Source organism: Manis javanica, chromosome 6 (genome assembly GCF_040802235.1).
Source record: "Manis javanica isolate MJ-LG chromosome 6, MJ_LKY, whole genome shotgun sequence".
Classification (NCBI taxonomy): domain Eukaryota; kingdom Metazoa; phylum Chordata; class Mammalia; order Pholidota; family Manidae; genus Manis; species Manis javanica.
In genome coordinates this window covers 22,670,961-22,685,249 of record NC_133161.1, presented here as the reverse complement: position 1 = coordinate 22,685,249, position 14,289 = coordinate 22,670,961, and the positions used below count along the sequence as shown (strand labels likewise).

Sequence of the window (14,289 nt, the reverse complement as noted above, 5' to 3'; positions counted from 1 at the left end):
CTCTTAGTTCAAAAGCCCTGCTCCGGCCACACTAGGGGAATCAGGCATCGCCAGTTACCCTTTCTTATAATCTCACCTCCGGGAGATCGATCCCAAATTTACCAGGGCAGGCAGGAGAAGTCTTTTTTGCTCGGGGCCTAACTCAGGATCTGACATATAATGTATGTTTAATAAGCACTTTCTTTAGTGCCAGCACAGACTCCCAGAATAGGAGGACAAAAATGCAGCCACAAGGCACAGAAACACAAGCACATCACACACATCATTCGAACAATTCTTATATTCTCAGAGATTATGAGACATGTGTCCCACTAAAGCAGATAACTCAACTGTGCCTATTCACAATATAGCTGCTAAAGTACGTACAGGCACAGATGACACACAATTATTCTTTCAATAAATATTTATCCGTTCCTACTAGGTGCCAGACACTAGGGATAAAATTGGTGAGCTAAATAAAGACAGGGCACCAGGATTCCTGGAGAATATAGTCTAGAGAGGATAGACAGAAACTAATAAAAAAACTTGCAAATGTATCACAGCATGCACATGAAATATCATGTGAAGACACACCCAAAGCAAATGTAACATCAAGCTTATACACACAGACCTAGTACCCAGATCCTCCTAGAGACAGGAAAAGGTCTTCCCTCAGGTCAACTTATCAGACAGACCCAAAGCTGAGAGATCTCACTGGCCAGGAGGAGATCTGGGTGCTCCTGGATCCTGAGACACAGAGAGTATTTGCCACCCCACTGGGCTCAGGAATTGACCTTTGTGAAAGACTGAAGCACCCTGCAGAATATCCATCTGAAAAAAGTGCCTAACACATTTTTAAATTAATTTTTTTATTAAGGTATCATTGATATACAATCTTATGAAGGTTTCCTAACACGTTTTTTAACAATTACTTTTAAATGGTATAACCTGCCATGGCAGGTAGAAAATTCAAAAAGGACAAAAGGTACAGTGAAAAGTAAGTTTCCCTTTCTCCTCAAACCCCATTTTCTATACATTTTGGATGGATGGATGACTAGTAGATTGTAATGCGGGTGCAGGACACTTAATCAAATTTATGAAGCCCTGGCTCCAAGAAATATATGCTTAAAAGAACATGTCACAGTTATTTTTAATCATATAACTCAGGAAAGGAAGTGCTGAAATACAAAACATATTTTTAAGGCTATGGGGTTAATCCTATCCAGGATAAAGAGAGACAAAGCTAAAAGGAAATGGGATGGGTCATTCTAATAATGTTGGCTTGGGATTCCACATTCCTCCCTCTTTTTCCTCTTCCTCTCCTGCCCTCTCACAGCCTTCGAAATTGAAATTCCATCACTAAAGACTAAACTGCAAGCTACAGAGCCCTAGCTGTGGGGCGGTCCTCCTATTCCTGGCTGCAGTGTGCACAGGACAAAGAAGCCTAAGAAGGCTGTTCCACCGTCCCTTTGGGACACCCCCTACAATAAGTTTTAAGTACTTTGGACCCAAATCTTCTTCAAAGGACAAAACGAAACTGTGTTCTAGTGCCCATCAGGGGGCAGCAACCATCCACAGTGTGGAGTTCTATGCCCCTAGAGGAGGGTAACAATGCAGCGGGCTCTTTCTACACTTTTCAAGTTTCAGACTTGGCTCCCCAACTCCGTCTCCCAGCCCTGGCCTCAAACCTACCCCCTCCTATCCATTCACATTAGGGAGGCCACGTGGTTCTTCCATCCGGATTATTTGCTCATCCATCTACCCAGAACACATGCAGGGTTCTTTATTAAACAGCAGGAATCATACCCTGCACCACACCAGCAACGTGGCTTCCAGGGGAAATAAACTGCTGGTCTCTCCCTCATCCATCACTGTGCAGGAGCCCAGAAAGGAAGGAAGAGTGATCCAGGCTGTGTTCAGCCAGCCTCTCCCAAGCCTCATTCCTCTGGCTCCACTCCACCCTGCAAGTCAGACCTTCTTGTAATAGCACATACTTCTTGTTCTTAGCACTTTTCACAGCTGTAATTAGCTATTTGCACTTACTGTAATTATTTACATGATTAGCTCTTTAATGTCTCCTTTCCCCAGAAGACCTTGAACTTTGTAAGTTCAAGGCTGGTGTCCACTTCATTCACCCACCTCTAGCACTTAGTGCATTGTAAGCATTCAGTAAAATTCATTCATTAAGGAGACTGAATGAATGATGGTGAGTTTGTTCCTCAGTCCCCTACAGTAGGAAGAATTGGAACTGAAAAGTGTTTTAGGATCTACCTGGGCTTCTCTGGGAGACCTGCTCTGGGTAAGGGCTGAGGCATGAGACAAAAGGGAAAGTTTATCTCACCAAAGTCCTGGCCTACTTATGAAGTCAAAAGGCTGAGGTAATTCTTGTGAAGGAAAATCAAAGTGTTGGAGCTGGTGAACACCAAGCTATATTCCCCTGCCACACTCCCCATCTCACCCACCCAATTCAAAGCTTCCAGACAAAGTGTTTGTGTGTGTGTGTGTGTGTGAGAGAGAGAGAGAGAGAGAGAGAGAGAGAGAGAGAGAGAGCTGGAGGGAGGGAGAGGGAGAGACACACTGCTTTGTCAGGAGATGTGAACATGAACCCCTTAGTGGGGAGAGTGAATGACTGACTGAGAGCAGCTGGCAAGGATTAGGGTGAGGAAGAGATGGCAGAGAGGAGTTGAGAGTGAGCAGAGGCAGATGGAAGGGAATAGGGAGGAGAGGGAGTGATTTCTCTGAGAGGCAAGCACTCCCTCTGTGACACAGAGCAGCTCCAGTGCTGGGCCCGCCACAGGCACTAGGACACCAGTGAGAAATGCCTGTAATTAGGAGGCTGGCAGTTCTCTGGGCCTCAGCCCAGGGTGACAATGTAGTAAGAATCTGTGAGCCAGGCTGAGCCAGGTGATGGAGGAGACAGTCAGAACCACTCCAGTCCCATCTCTCAGCTGTGCCTGACCCAACCTCCTCTGCTTCTCTTCACTACTAGGACCCTCACTCTCCTCCAAATGTCACTGACCCCCCTCCTCTTTCTAAGGTCCCAGGCCCTGGACAGTCCTCTCATTCAGGACAGATCATAGTGTGCAGGGAGAGCAGTGCTTTAATTCTTCCACTAGTGTGTTGGACATGGTCTGGTGAGGATCCCACCCTCTCGCTGCCTCCCTGCTTGCTTCCCCGTCAGCTTGCTCACCTCCCTTCTCACATCCGAAGAGCTGATAGGCAGAGTTGGAAGGAGAACTACTTCTATTACTGTTTTTCCTCTTCAAGCCTAGTATGTATGCCCCCGTCAGTCTCCCTGGGATGTGCAGCACATCTGCCACAACACTGCCAGATTCTCATTTTCAAACTTCATCTAAGCGCCACTCTGAACTTAGCATGTTTTAGCCAAATGACAAATGCACACTACAGAACTCAGAGCCAAATGCTCTGGACAAGGCAGGGATTACAGAGCGCCTGCTGGCTGGGTGTATTCATGGTTGTGCACTGTGAGTTCTGCTTCAGTAGGTGCTGGGGCTGGGGTTGGGGAAGACAGGCTTTCTTCAGGAAGGATCTGCACCTCTGGGAGATGAGTGTTCCCCAAGGGAAAGGGGGTGGTGAATTCAACCTTGAAGAGACCCTGTTTGTAGGTGGCAGTTTCCTCTGTGCATCAGAAAGGCCTCTGTGAATTCCTCTGGGAATGTGGCAGGGAGATTGCTAGGGATCCCGCTCAAGGTAATTAAGCCCTTGACATGTGTTCCATGAAAGACTTTAGCACTAACCAGGCCCTAGCCATCTGTCCCCTAGGACCTGAAGTCAGACTTCTAGGAATGCAGACATTTCCACCAGTGACTGTAGAGTTTCTGCCTCATCTTTCAGCATCCGGGTCCATCTCCAAAAAGCCACCTCCCAGAGAGTCAGAAGGGTGTTCAAGGGGCCACTCTGAGGACCCTCACTCATCCCAAGCACAGGACAAGACTTCTTACAGTCAGGAGTGAAGGTCACTGAGATTTGGGATGGACCCACGCCATCCACAGGCTGCTTCTCCTCCATTTCTGACAGAACCACGGCTCCATTGCCTCCTGAGCTTTTCCAAGAAGGCAGACCCTTCTCCTCTGAAAATATTTTATTGATAAATTAAATCTGAAAGTGTTTACTTCCCACCTAACTGCTAGAGGGTCTCCTAGACGGGCCATGGACCTCTCTCTGGGGAAGGATTATGCGGAGAACAGGGAGTCTCACTCACGCAGGGATGGGATTCCTGGGCATGGCAGAGGCATGGGGACTGAGGCTGATCCCAAGGTCTTCTGAGGACAGTCCCTCTTACTCAGCACCAGAGTGGGGAGTGGCGGTCAGGAGTGGAGCACCTTGGAGCTTTATTGCTGGTGAATGCCAAGGAAAGTGGGACCCTTGTCAGCCTAGAACTGCAGCTGAGGGCATCAGCACCCAGGACTCCAAAGAAGGTGGCACTAATCCCCAATCAACAGAGCCTGGCTACTGACCCACCCACCCAGGGACCCCTGGATGGGGAAGGAAGCAGGGAGAGGTATCTGAGCCAGGCAGGATTGGGGAAGGGTTACAGTGTGCAGGTCTCAGGCAGAGCAGGCGCCAGAAGGGGGCATATGGGCAGGGCAGCGAGGGTGCCGCCTCAGTCACAGGTCTATGGTGTCGCTGCCCACACTCAGCTCGTCGATCTGTCGGCAGGCGTCCAGGAATTGCTCCTGTAGCGAGGCCTCTTCGGCCTGCAGCTCAGGAGCAGGCTCTGGGGAGTCGCGGGAGGGTGGGGACAGGGCCTGGTAGGAGCTTGAGGCCGGGAGGCTTGGGCTGCTTCCTGAGGGCCCGGGGGGACTAAGGACGCAGACCAGAGGACAACGTGGGGGCCTCTCCGGGCTGGAGCACAGCAGCATGGACGAGCTGTCCCGGGAGAGTCCACAGAGCGAGCTGGACGAGGCGCTGCTGCCCGCAGGCCAGACCCCGGGAGAGGGGAGCTCTGGGGGTGCGGGGAAGCCAGGGGCCTCCTCAGACCTCCCATTGGGCCGGGACCCCGTCTCCACCCCCAGAGGGGATGTGCCGTAGAGGCTGAGCCCAGGCAGGGCTTCCCCGAACGCGGGGCCCTGGAAGAGGCCGGGCGCGAGCAGGGCCTCGCTGCAGAGGGCTTCCTCTATGCTGCGCCTTAGGTTGATTGGGGAGGGCGGGCGGAAGTCCACGGTATAATCGCTGCAGGGGGAGGAGGCCGGGGAAGGGACCGAGTTGGCCGCCGCGCCTTCGAAGCCCCGGCAGCCGCCTCCCTGGAGTAGGAGATCGGGGCCTGGCCCTGCCAGGGCGCACAGCTGCAGTAGCTCCGCGTCGCCACGCGCGATGGCTGCACCCAGGGGCTCCTTGTCCGAGGGCCCGGGGGCCCAGCCTCCGGGCAGCAGTGGAGCCGCGTGGCCAGGGGACAAGCGGAAGAGCTTGGCCCAGCAGCGCGGCGGCACACGGGGACTGCAGAGCGCCGGGTAGAGGCCCAGCAGTGCCAAGGGGAGCGCGACGCCCACCTCGCCCAGGCGCAGGCCTAGCTGGAAGGCCCACCAGGGCCAGGGCCCTTCTAGGCCGGGCTGGCCGCCATAGCCCAGGGCGTGTAGCACCTCATAGCCCTGCAGGGCTCCGCTCAGCAGCCCAAAGGTGCCCGCCACGGGTGCAGTGCGCGCCGCCCGCCGCCAAGACTCCCGCGGGGCAAAGGGGCTGCGCGCCTGCGGGAGAGGAGTGGCGCCCTTGAAGCCAGACCCTCCCAGGGGCACTCCAGCCCGCCGCCGCCGACCCCCCCAGCAGGAGAGCGCCAGCAGGAGACCGGACAGGAGGGTGGCGAGGAAGGCGTGCAGCCCTCGGGAGGCGAGCCTCAGGAGCCGCAGCGGGCGGTGGGCCGCGCTCCCGAGGGCGGCGGCGGCAGCCAGCCCCAGCCCCAGGAGCAGCAGCGCGGCCAGCCCAGCGGGACACCGCTGCGGGCGCGGCCGGGCCAGCAGCAGGCAGGCCAGTCCCAGGCCAGCGGCCAGGCAGGGCAGCGGAAGGTCCTGAAGCAGCAGCCAGACTAGCACGGGCAGCCGGTCGCGGTGCCCATAGGCGTCGTAGAAGAGCGGGAAGGCCCGCGTGGTCCCTGCAGAGAACAGGAGCAGGTCCAGCAGCGCCAGGCAGGGGGCACCGGGTGGGCAGCGCCAGGGCAAGAGGGCCAGAGCCAACAGCGCCAGCAGGGCCACCAGACCGAAGAGCGTGCCTACCCCGTACACATGGGCCTCCCAGGCCAGCCCCCAGTGAGCCCTGGCCTCTGCCCAGTCGGCCTCTAGGGTCAGGAAGAAGAGGGGCAGCGGGGCCACAGGAGGCTGCCCCTCACGTTCAGGCAACTCTCCGATGCTGCAGGACCCTGGCCCACACTCTGGTTGCACCGAAGGGTTCCCAATACTGGCAGGAGAGGGGTCATCTGGAACAGAGGTGGGAATGCTGGGGTGGTCTGTGGGCAAAGAACATTTGTCGGAGGCAATTGTGCAACCTCTCTACTCACCCCCACCCACCACAGCCAGTAGCCTGTATGCCAGTGTCCTTAGCATCCAGGACACACCTGTCTTAAATATGGACTCACGCAACCTCTCAGTCCCTCACTTTCCCATCCCCCATTAAACTCCTTACACAGTAGTTTTGCTTTCATCCCATCATCCATCCCATCCCACCCCCAGCTCCCTGCTTTGTTCATTTCCCTTCATAACTATGTGATTCCACTAAAAAGGGTTTTTCTTACGACATCACAGAATTTTACAACTGGAAGGAACTGTACAAGCCCCCTCTAGTTCAATCCTCCCACCAGAGAGGAAGCCTCATAAAAACAAGGATATCTGTTTGCTTTGCTCCCATCTGAATCCCCAAGCCTAAAATGGTGCCTGGTAGAGAGTTGGCACACGGCAGATACTAGTAGAATAAATGGATCCTCTTATTTGCCATAAGAAGATACGAACTTCCACTAGAATCCAGATCTGAGCACTAGATCTGGAATCAGAGCTCCTTTCCACAATTCTAGAGCCTCTTCATAATACTAGTTTGCTTATCTCTCATTCTGTACTCCTGATCCCCAACTTTCACTTTGGTGCTGGGAGAAGCTTCCCTTGCCCTTTTTCAACACACACACACACACACACACACACACACACAATACACACACACACACACAACACACACACACACACAACACACACACACAACACACACACACAACACACACACACACACACACAACACACACACACACACACACACACACACACACACACACACACACACACACACACACACACACACACACCCAGCAGCAGCAGCCGCCGCCGGGAGGTAAGATACTCTTTCCCCAGCACCCAGCACTCTGAGAACACCTTTCCTATTCACTGGCCTCTTGCCCACTACACCCCCAACCTGCAGCCTACCCATGGCTGTGCTCCCCATTCCTGACTCAACCACAAAGCCATTGATCAAAGGCACTAATATAGGTGCCCCTTTGGTTCTCACCCCATTTTATAGAAGGTGACGTTGAGATGGACTCCCCTGGGTCTTGAGGCTACCCTTGAACTCCCAGAAAGGAACAACTGGGTAGATCACAGTGAGATAAAACACCGAAGTAGTGAGTGAGCTCCTCAGGTGCTCTGGGGTTTGCTAACTCAGGCCCCCAGCCCCATCCTGTGCTCTAATATCCTTCCCACATTCCCTGGGGAAAGGAAAGCCAAGTAAGAGAGGGTGAGGAGTTCAATTCCTAATTCTACTCTCCTGGAGCAAGGGAGGAGTTAGGAAGACTTAGACCAAGGATTCTCCCCATGACTGGGCAACAAGAGTAGATGCTTCAGGCTGAACCTCTCCCTACCCCACCAAGCAGGCTCAGCAGAACTGCAGCTGGAGGCCAGGAAGAAAGATGTTGGTGAAGGATGGGGATGGGAGGTGCAAAGGAGGGAGGCATAGAATGGCGGGTGGGTGGGGGGGTCTCCTGACAACCAGACTCCCAACTGCCCGGCTCTGCCCCAGCCATGCCTCACCTGGATAACATAGCAAGACCCCATGAGCACCCCAACATCAGGCAAGTGCCAGCTCATGCCAAGAACATGCAAAACAGAGCAGTACTGATAACAAGGAAAAAGAGTGTAGGGGCAGAAAGCAGCTCTGGAGAGAAAGGAGGGGAAGACAGAATCAGACAACTGGGGAGTTCAAAGAGGAAGCAGCCCAAAATTTAAATGTACACAGATCACTGCCTACTGTAAAGGGCAGCACATGCCCTGGCCCCCATTCCATGACATTCCTCAAGTATGAAATGGAGAAGAGTGCCTACTATATAGGGTTGTTATGAGGATCCTCATAACAATGAAGAACAATGTGTCCAGAGCTCCTTAGAATGCCTGTGTAGAACAAGCATTCAACATATGATTGTTGTTGGCATCATCATTATCAGCTAATGTTTATCACCCATCGATCATTTGTTTGTGTTTGTGTGTGACTATTTCTGACCTCAAGCTAGTTCTTGATTTAACTAACAAAAGGCTGTCATCTCTTAGCACATCCTAAACTTGCTTAGAAAGGCAACAATTAGTCAGATAAATTAACATAAACACATTGTCTCACTTTGTGAACCCTGTTTAAAGAACACCGTTTGTATGGACTGACCATCCCTGAACCCTTAATGGACACAGCCATGAGCTAAATGAGGAACCATTCAGGTGGAACAGATGGCTTGTGTGACCAGGGGTGGATCAGTCTGACATTAGCACTTTGATATGTTAAATATTATCCACCCCCCCACCCATTTGTTGGTCCTCTCAGATGCCCTTTCCCAGCCCACTTCTGCCAAGTGGATAGGTTTGCTTGACCCTTCCTTGGCTTGGGTGGGCTCTGCGGAGAGGCAGAGACTCTGCCTAGAAGCCCCAGTGGCCTGTGGTGCCTCCGGCCCTCCTCCTTGCTCCTTTACAGCCAAGTGCAGCTCTCTGAGGTCTGTACCACCTCACCCTATTCCCACTCTACTTCTCACCTAGGGCCTCAGGAAACCCAGTCTCTCACCTCCATCCCAAAACACTACCGCAACGAAGAGCAAATTTCAACATTCCTAAGAAGCCAGAAGAGGAACAAAAACCAGAAAATAGGCAAGTACAGGCACAGCTCAGGTGTCAGAGGAGGAAGTTCTGAACTAGGAGCACAGCTGCAGGGGACAGGGTGTGCCCAGTGTGCCCAGTGCTGGGCCATGTGCGGTTGGGGACAGGCAAACACCCAGCTTCTGCCTTTAAAGGGTCCACATGACCTCATTCCCTGTCTCCCCTTTCAAGGCTTCCCCAGAAGGAGCTCTCAGTTGCACCCAGAAGGGCCCAGAAGATAGTGACTTCCTGGAGTCCCTCTCCTGAGCAGGCCTCCCTTACAAGGTGGTCCCACTTTGGCCTTGTGACCCTTCTTGACCTTAGGGCTGAGGGATAAGACAGGATATCAGTGTAATCGGTGAGGTCAGAACTGGGTGGGGAGGAGTAGGGGAGAGGGGCTGGCTTGATTTATGGAAAAGTCAGGCCTGATTATCCACCAGCTGCCCAGATCAAAGGGCTGGGTACTTTCTACTCTGGATGCCAGAAGCTGCAGTCTGTTCAGTGGCCTGGCCCTCTCCCTCTGCCCACCCCCATGTCCAGAATCACAAAGGATTGATACTCATTGTAAGGGAGATAATCAAAATATTTAACCACTGGAAATGGCACAGGTGCCATCCAATCAAATGTCACCAGGGCAGAGGGGAGTGCCCAGGGGCTGAGGACAGTGGCTGTAAAAGTCTTTCAATGTCTTAATGACCCACACAACTTCTTCCAGCATGTACTGGCTGAAAAAAGCTCTGTCCAGAGGTGAAGGGAGCCTAAGAAAAGGGAATAGAAGCCCTAGGGTCAAGGCTAACTGCACCAAGGTTAGAAAGAAAGTAGGGAAGACACAGAGAGGCTCCCTTTGTCCCCTAACTGCTTGACATCACTCTCTATACATGCTGCTGGCTCAAGCAAGGCCCCTTGGCCCTCTCTCCAAGAGGTGTGTAGCCATCCTGGGTTTATCCAGAAGGAATAGCCAGGAAGAGGCTGGGTTCCTGTAGCCATCAGGGGGAGGGGGAGCAGGGAGAGGTGGTGAGTAGGGCTGCCCCTGATACTGTCCAGACTCATTACACCTGCCTGGCCAGTGCTGTCACCAAGGCTGACAAACTGCCAACCAGCATCCTTCCCCTGAGGCCACAGAGCCTGGCCCCTACACCACAGCAGATCCTGCCACTGCTATACACTGTGCTGGACCAGGAGGGGGCAGCAGCCTCCTCACCCACATGCCCAGGAGTGCAGTGAGGAGAGTCAGATCCTGTGTTAAATCTGGAGCTGGAAGAAGCTGGAGGACCAGTGGCTTCCACTGCTGAGCTGGTTCCTAGTGTGGGGTGGCTAAGAGGATTCATAGCTGCAGTAAACCCTTTGCAGAGCAAAGCTGGGCCTGGAGGTCCCTCTCCATGGCCCCCTTGGCCTTACCTACCAGAACGTCTCCCTGAGCAGTGTGCCCTCTGCCCTGTGGGCTATGTGTTGTCCATCACATCTTGGCGTGAGGGTTGTAGTGTCTGAGAGGTAGGGTCTGGAAGTGTATTTGGGATGTAGGGAGAGGAGAAACAAAGTTAACAGCTACTTTTCAGTGAGCTTCTCCTTTGTGTCCAGCCTCAAGCTGGGAGCTTACATTATCTGGAAGCTTCAAAACAAAATAGGTGCTACTATTAAACTCTAGGTATATGAGAAAATTTAGGCACAGAGAGATTAAGAAACCTGCCCAAGAGTACCCAGCCAGTTAGTAAGTGAAATGGGATTCAAAGTCAAGTCCCATGATTCCGGAGCCCTTGGTCTTTCCTCTGCACCACCAGCTAGGCACCGCTGTCTATGTGCATGTTCTGAAAGGCCCTCTTGAACAAGGATGGCATCTGTCTGTTCAAGGTGTCCTCTTCAACATCTTAGTGAGGGGCCCTGCTCTGCCCATATCTGACAGCATGTCATGTCAGATCAGGTGGTAAAGGGGAGAGCCCCAGGGTTGAGGTGACAGGTGGGGAGGCAGACCAGGCAGGCTAGAGCAGAGAGTGGGGCTGAGGCGAGGCTATGGAAATCGTGAAGGAGTTCCTGAGTCTGTATGCCCCTGATACTGTTGTCTACAACCTACTCCACTGTGAGTGTAAAACTCCCAGAGGAACATTACTCAACTTTGTGAGACTGTCCCCAGAAACACTTGTTCTCATACCATGAACATGTACCTCCACGGTGATGATGAAGAGAATGGCAATTGTGATTATAATGACAATGAAGTAAAATGGTCCCAGAACACCAATGAGTGGCTTGACATAAATAAATGTCAAGTTCAAACAACTGGACACTTACCTATTAATGCTGTTACAACTGAGACAGAGCTTGGGGAAGCAGCTGGATCCAACAGATGTGGGCTTGGGAGCTTTTTCTCCAAGGGGTTTGGAGGTGGGGAGAGAGTGGTGCCAAATAACCCTACAAAGGGATCACATGGAGTTGGAGTGCCATGCTGCCAGCTGGCCTTGGCCTCTGGGGCTTTGGAGAAAATCCTATCCTTCCCCAGAGCTTGCCATTAAGCTACAAGGACCAAACTAGACTCAGAATGGCAAAGAGGGCATTTCCCCATGGGAGCACTGGCCCGTGTCCCAAGGCCTGGGAGAAGCAATGCAGGCCTCCCTTCAAGTCAGGAAGAAAGGGAGGTGCTGGTTTGGCCCCTAGCACAGCACCTGGCATGTAAAGGTATTTCATAAATATTTGTTGCAATGAACTCACCTAGAGAATCCGTAACTCCAGAGTCCGAGCTTGGGGATGTAGTTGGGCTTGGGGGACTGAGGCCTGAGAAGTTCCGGACTGGGGACAGAGTGGTGCCAAGGAACCCTGCAAAAGGAGCCTGGGTTTAAACTTCCTCTTACCTGCCAGGCTGCCCAGCAGGGGCTCTCATCAGGATGGGCAGGCACTCACCAAAGGGGCCCAGGTGCCCAGCAATCTCTGCCAGGCTGGCCCTTAGGCTGGGCAGCAGGGGCAGTGTTCGGTGCCCCAGTGTGGGGGCCACGCCTGCTCTCAGCGCCACATCAAATCTCAGCTCCAGCTCGCTCTGGTGGGGCCTGGGAGCACTAGATGGAGGTGCTGTAGTCGTCAGAGCAGTGTCCCAGGTCATAGTGCCCATCCTGGGCTGATAGGGAGCAGTGGGCCCGTCAGTGGGCCCAGTGAGGAGGGATGTGGACTCTAGAGGCAGGGAGGAGGTCCAAGGAGTAGAGCTGCCCTCAGCAGAGCCCCACTCTGGGGGGTAGTTCCCGAGGGAGCCCATCAGCAGTTCCCAAAGAGAGTCACTCCTCAGCCCACCAGCCACCTCTTCCTCCGGCTCCTGGCTGGGCCCAGGAGACAGTGGCTGGGTCTCTGTGACAGGGCTCCCCCAGGCAGCAGCAGGTCCCCGAAGGTGGAATTTGAAGTTAAGTCCCAGGTTGAGAGACAGCATAGAGGCCTCACTCTGAGGTGGTGGTGTCAAAGTAGTGAGAGAGACACGTGGGACGGAGGAGGCAGGCTGGGGGCCCACAGGAACAGCAAGCAGGACCCCGCAGAACAGCCCCAGCCCCAGACAGCCATGCCCTGCCATGGCCCCACCTGGCCTCAGGTGGCCTCAGTGGGCAGGGGACTCAGTTCTTCAGCACCTTTTGAGCACGAAGGTCCTGGAGAGAGGAGAGGCCCTGTGAGCCCTGGCTGTATGGCATCAGATGCTCCAGAGAGAGGCTTCTAATCCCAAAGAAACAGGTGGTGGGGCAGGATGCAAAGGGTTCTGCCCAAGGAGAGCTGCCAGCTCCTTCCTCCATTCAGGCCCCAGGACAAATCTCTCCCCTGCAGTTTCCTTCTCTTCCAGCTAAGGCTCCCTCTCTCTAAACCCCTGCCTCTCTCACCTGCTCAATCAGGGTACTGGGGTCTGACTGTGACCAGCTGCCCTCATTCTTGACTACTAGCAGAGGGAGTGGTCTTAGACTCCCAGATTCAGACCCCTTCTGTTCCTCTCTTCTTTCTAACCTCCCTTCCACCCTCAGACATGTATGGAAGCCTACTATGTGCCAAGCACCCTTCTAGTAATACAACCATGAACAAGCGAATCCTCATGGATGAGTCTCAACCTGTTCCCTCTCTCAGTCCTAAGATGTTGGCCCTCTCACTACTCAGACCCTGGGATCGCAGGGCCCTGGGAGGCGCAGAGCACAGGGCTGAGTGATGTGGCCCAGATGGAGAAGGCAGCCTGGCTCTGGCTGGAGACAGCACGGGGTCCCAGACTGGCCTTTCAGCCTTCTCCCTGGGTCCTGGAGCCTGGCCTGCTCCCTTACCCTTAACCCTAGATGTATTTGGGGGCAGGGTAGCTTGGCCATCTCTGGCTTCCCAGGGAAGATGGCCAGACAAGCTGGGCCAGGGGCTGCCGCAGTAGACTCCTCTCCAGAACTTCCCCCACTGTGCAAACACATCTGGTGGGGGCAGGGGAGGGTGAGCCAGGGACACACGTGTACCCAGCCCCCTTACATCACAGAAGACACATCTAGCACCCGTGACACACTCACCCTTCACACACCCCTGCGCGCACACACACACTTGGTTCTGCGGTGCCCTCTCCTTCCTACATGGGTTCAGACCCAAGCTCTGTGAGCTCCCAGCCTCCTGTCTCACGCACGCACGCACGCACACACACACACACACACACACACACACACCCCTAGCAGAGATACATTATATACAGTCGCACACACCCCTACACACACATTCATACACTCCGTACGCACACATCGCACACCGTCACCCCGCCACACACCTTTACACACCCACCCACCCCTGGCAGACACACACGCAAACACACACGCTCTCTCTCCCCCTGCCCAGACCCGCCAACCTGCTCCTCTCGCTCCCTCCCGCAAGCGGGTCTCCTCTACCAAGACGCCCGGGAAGGGGCGGGCGCGGCGGCCCAGGCTGCCAGCCCCGCGACGCTCCGCGGAGTCTCTCCGGTTCTCTCGGTCGCGCCGACGCCCCTCGGCTGGTCCCAGCGACCGCGGCTTCTCCCACACGCTGCCCGGGGTCTGGCCCGGCCCGACACCGGCCCGCAGCGCTGTCCCCAGGCGGGCGGCCCGGCCCGGCTCGGGGCACACGCTCCCTCCCAGCGGCGCCTCCTCCTGGCTGCGAGCCTCGCTCCCCGGCAGAGCCGCCCGCGCCGGGGCTCCACGGCTGCCGCGCTCCGCCCGCCCTCGCTCCCGCCCCGCCCTCGCCCCCTCCTTCTGCACCGGCC

General features: G+C 54.5%; 1 protein-coding gene across 1 annotated transcript; it reads right to left on the bottom strand.

The window, feature by feature from the left end:
- Positions 1 to 2,524: 2,524 nt before the first annotated feature.
- Positions 2,525 to 14,193, bottom strand: PRRT4 (proline rich transmembrane protein 4). Its single transcript, XM_017657489.3, has 5 exons — positions 13,900 to 14,193; positions 11,970 to 12,694; positions 11,781 to 11,885; positions 11,364 to 11,483; positions 2,525 to 6,436 (listed from the first exon to the last, which is right to left on the bottom strand). Exons 2-5 carry the CDS (start codon positions 12,619 to 12,621, stop codon positions 4,608 to 4,610), a joined length of 2,706 nt encoding a protein of 901 aa, XP_017512978.2. The 5' UTR covers positions 12,622 to 12,694; positions 13,900 to 14,193; the 3' UTR covers positions 2,525 to 4,607.
- Positions 14,194 to 14,289: the final 96 nt, after the last annotated feature.

Coding starts and splice junctions, on each gene's coding strand:
- PRRT4 (XM_017657489.3), bottom strand. CDS start 12,621: ATGGCAGGGCATGGCTGTCTGGGGCTGGGGCTGTTCTGCGGGGTCCTG. Junction 11,886..11,969: donor TGGGCACCTGGGCCCCTTTG/GTGAGTGCCTGC, acceptor CTCCTTTTGCAG/GGTTCCTTGGCACCACTCTG. Junction 6,437..11,363: donor AGTTGTAACAGCATTAATAG/GTAAGTGTCCAG, acceptor CTTTGCCCACAG/ACCACCCCAGCATTCCCACC.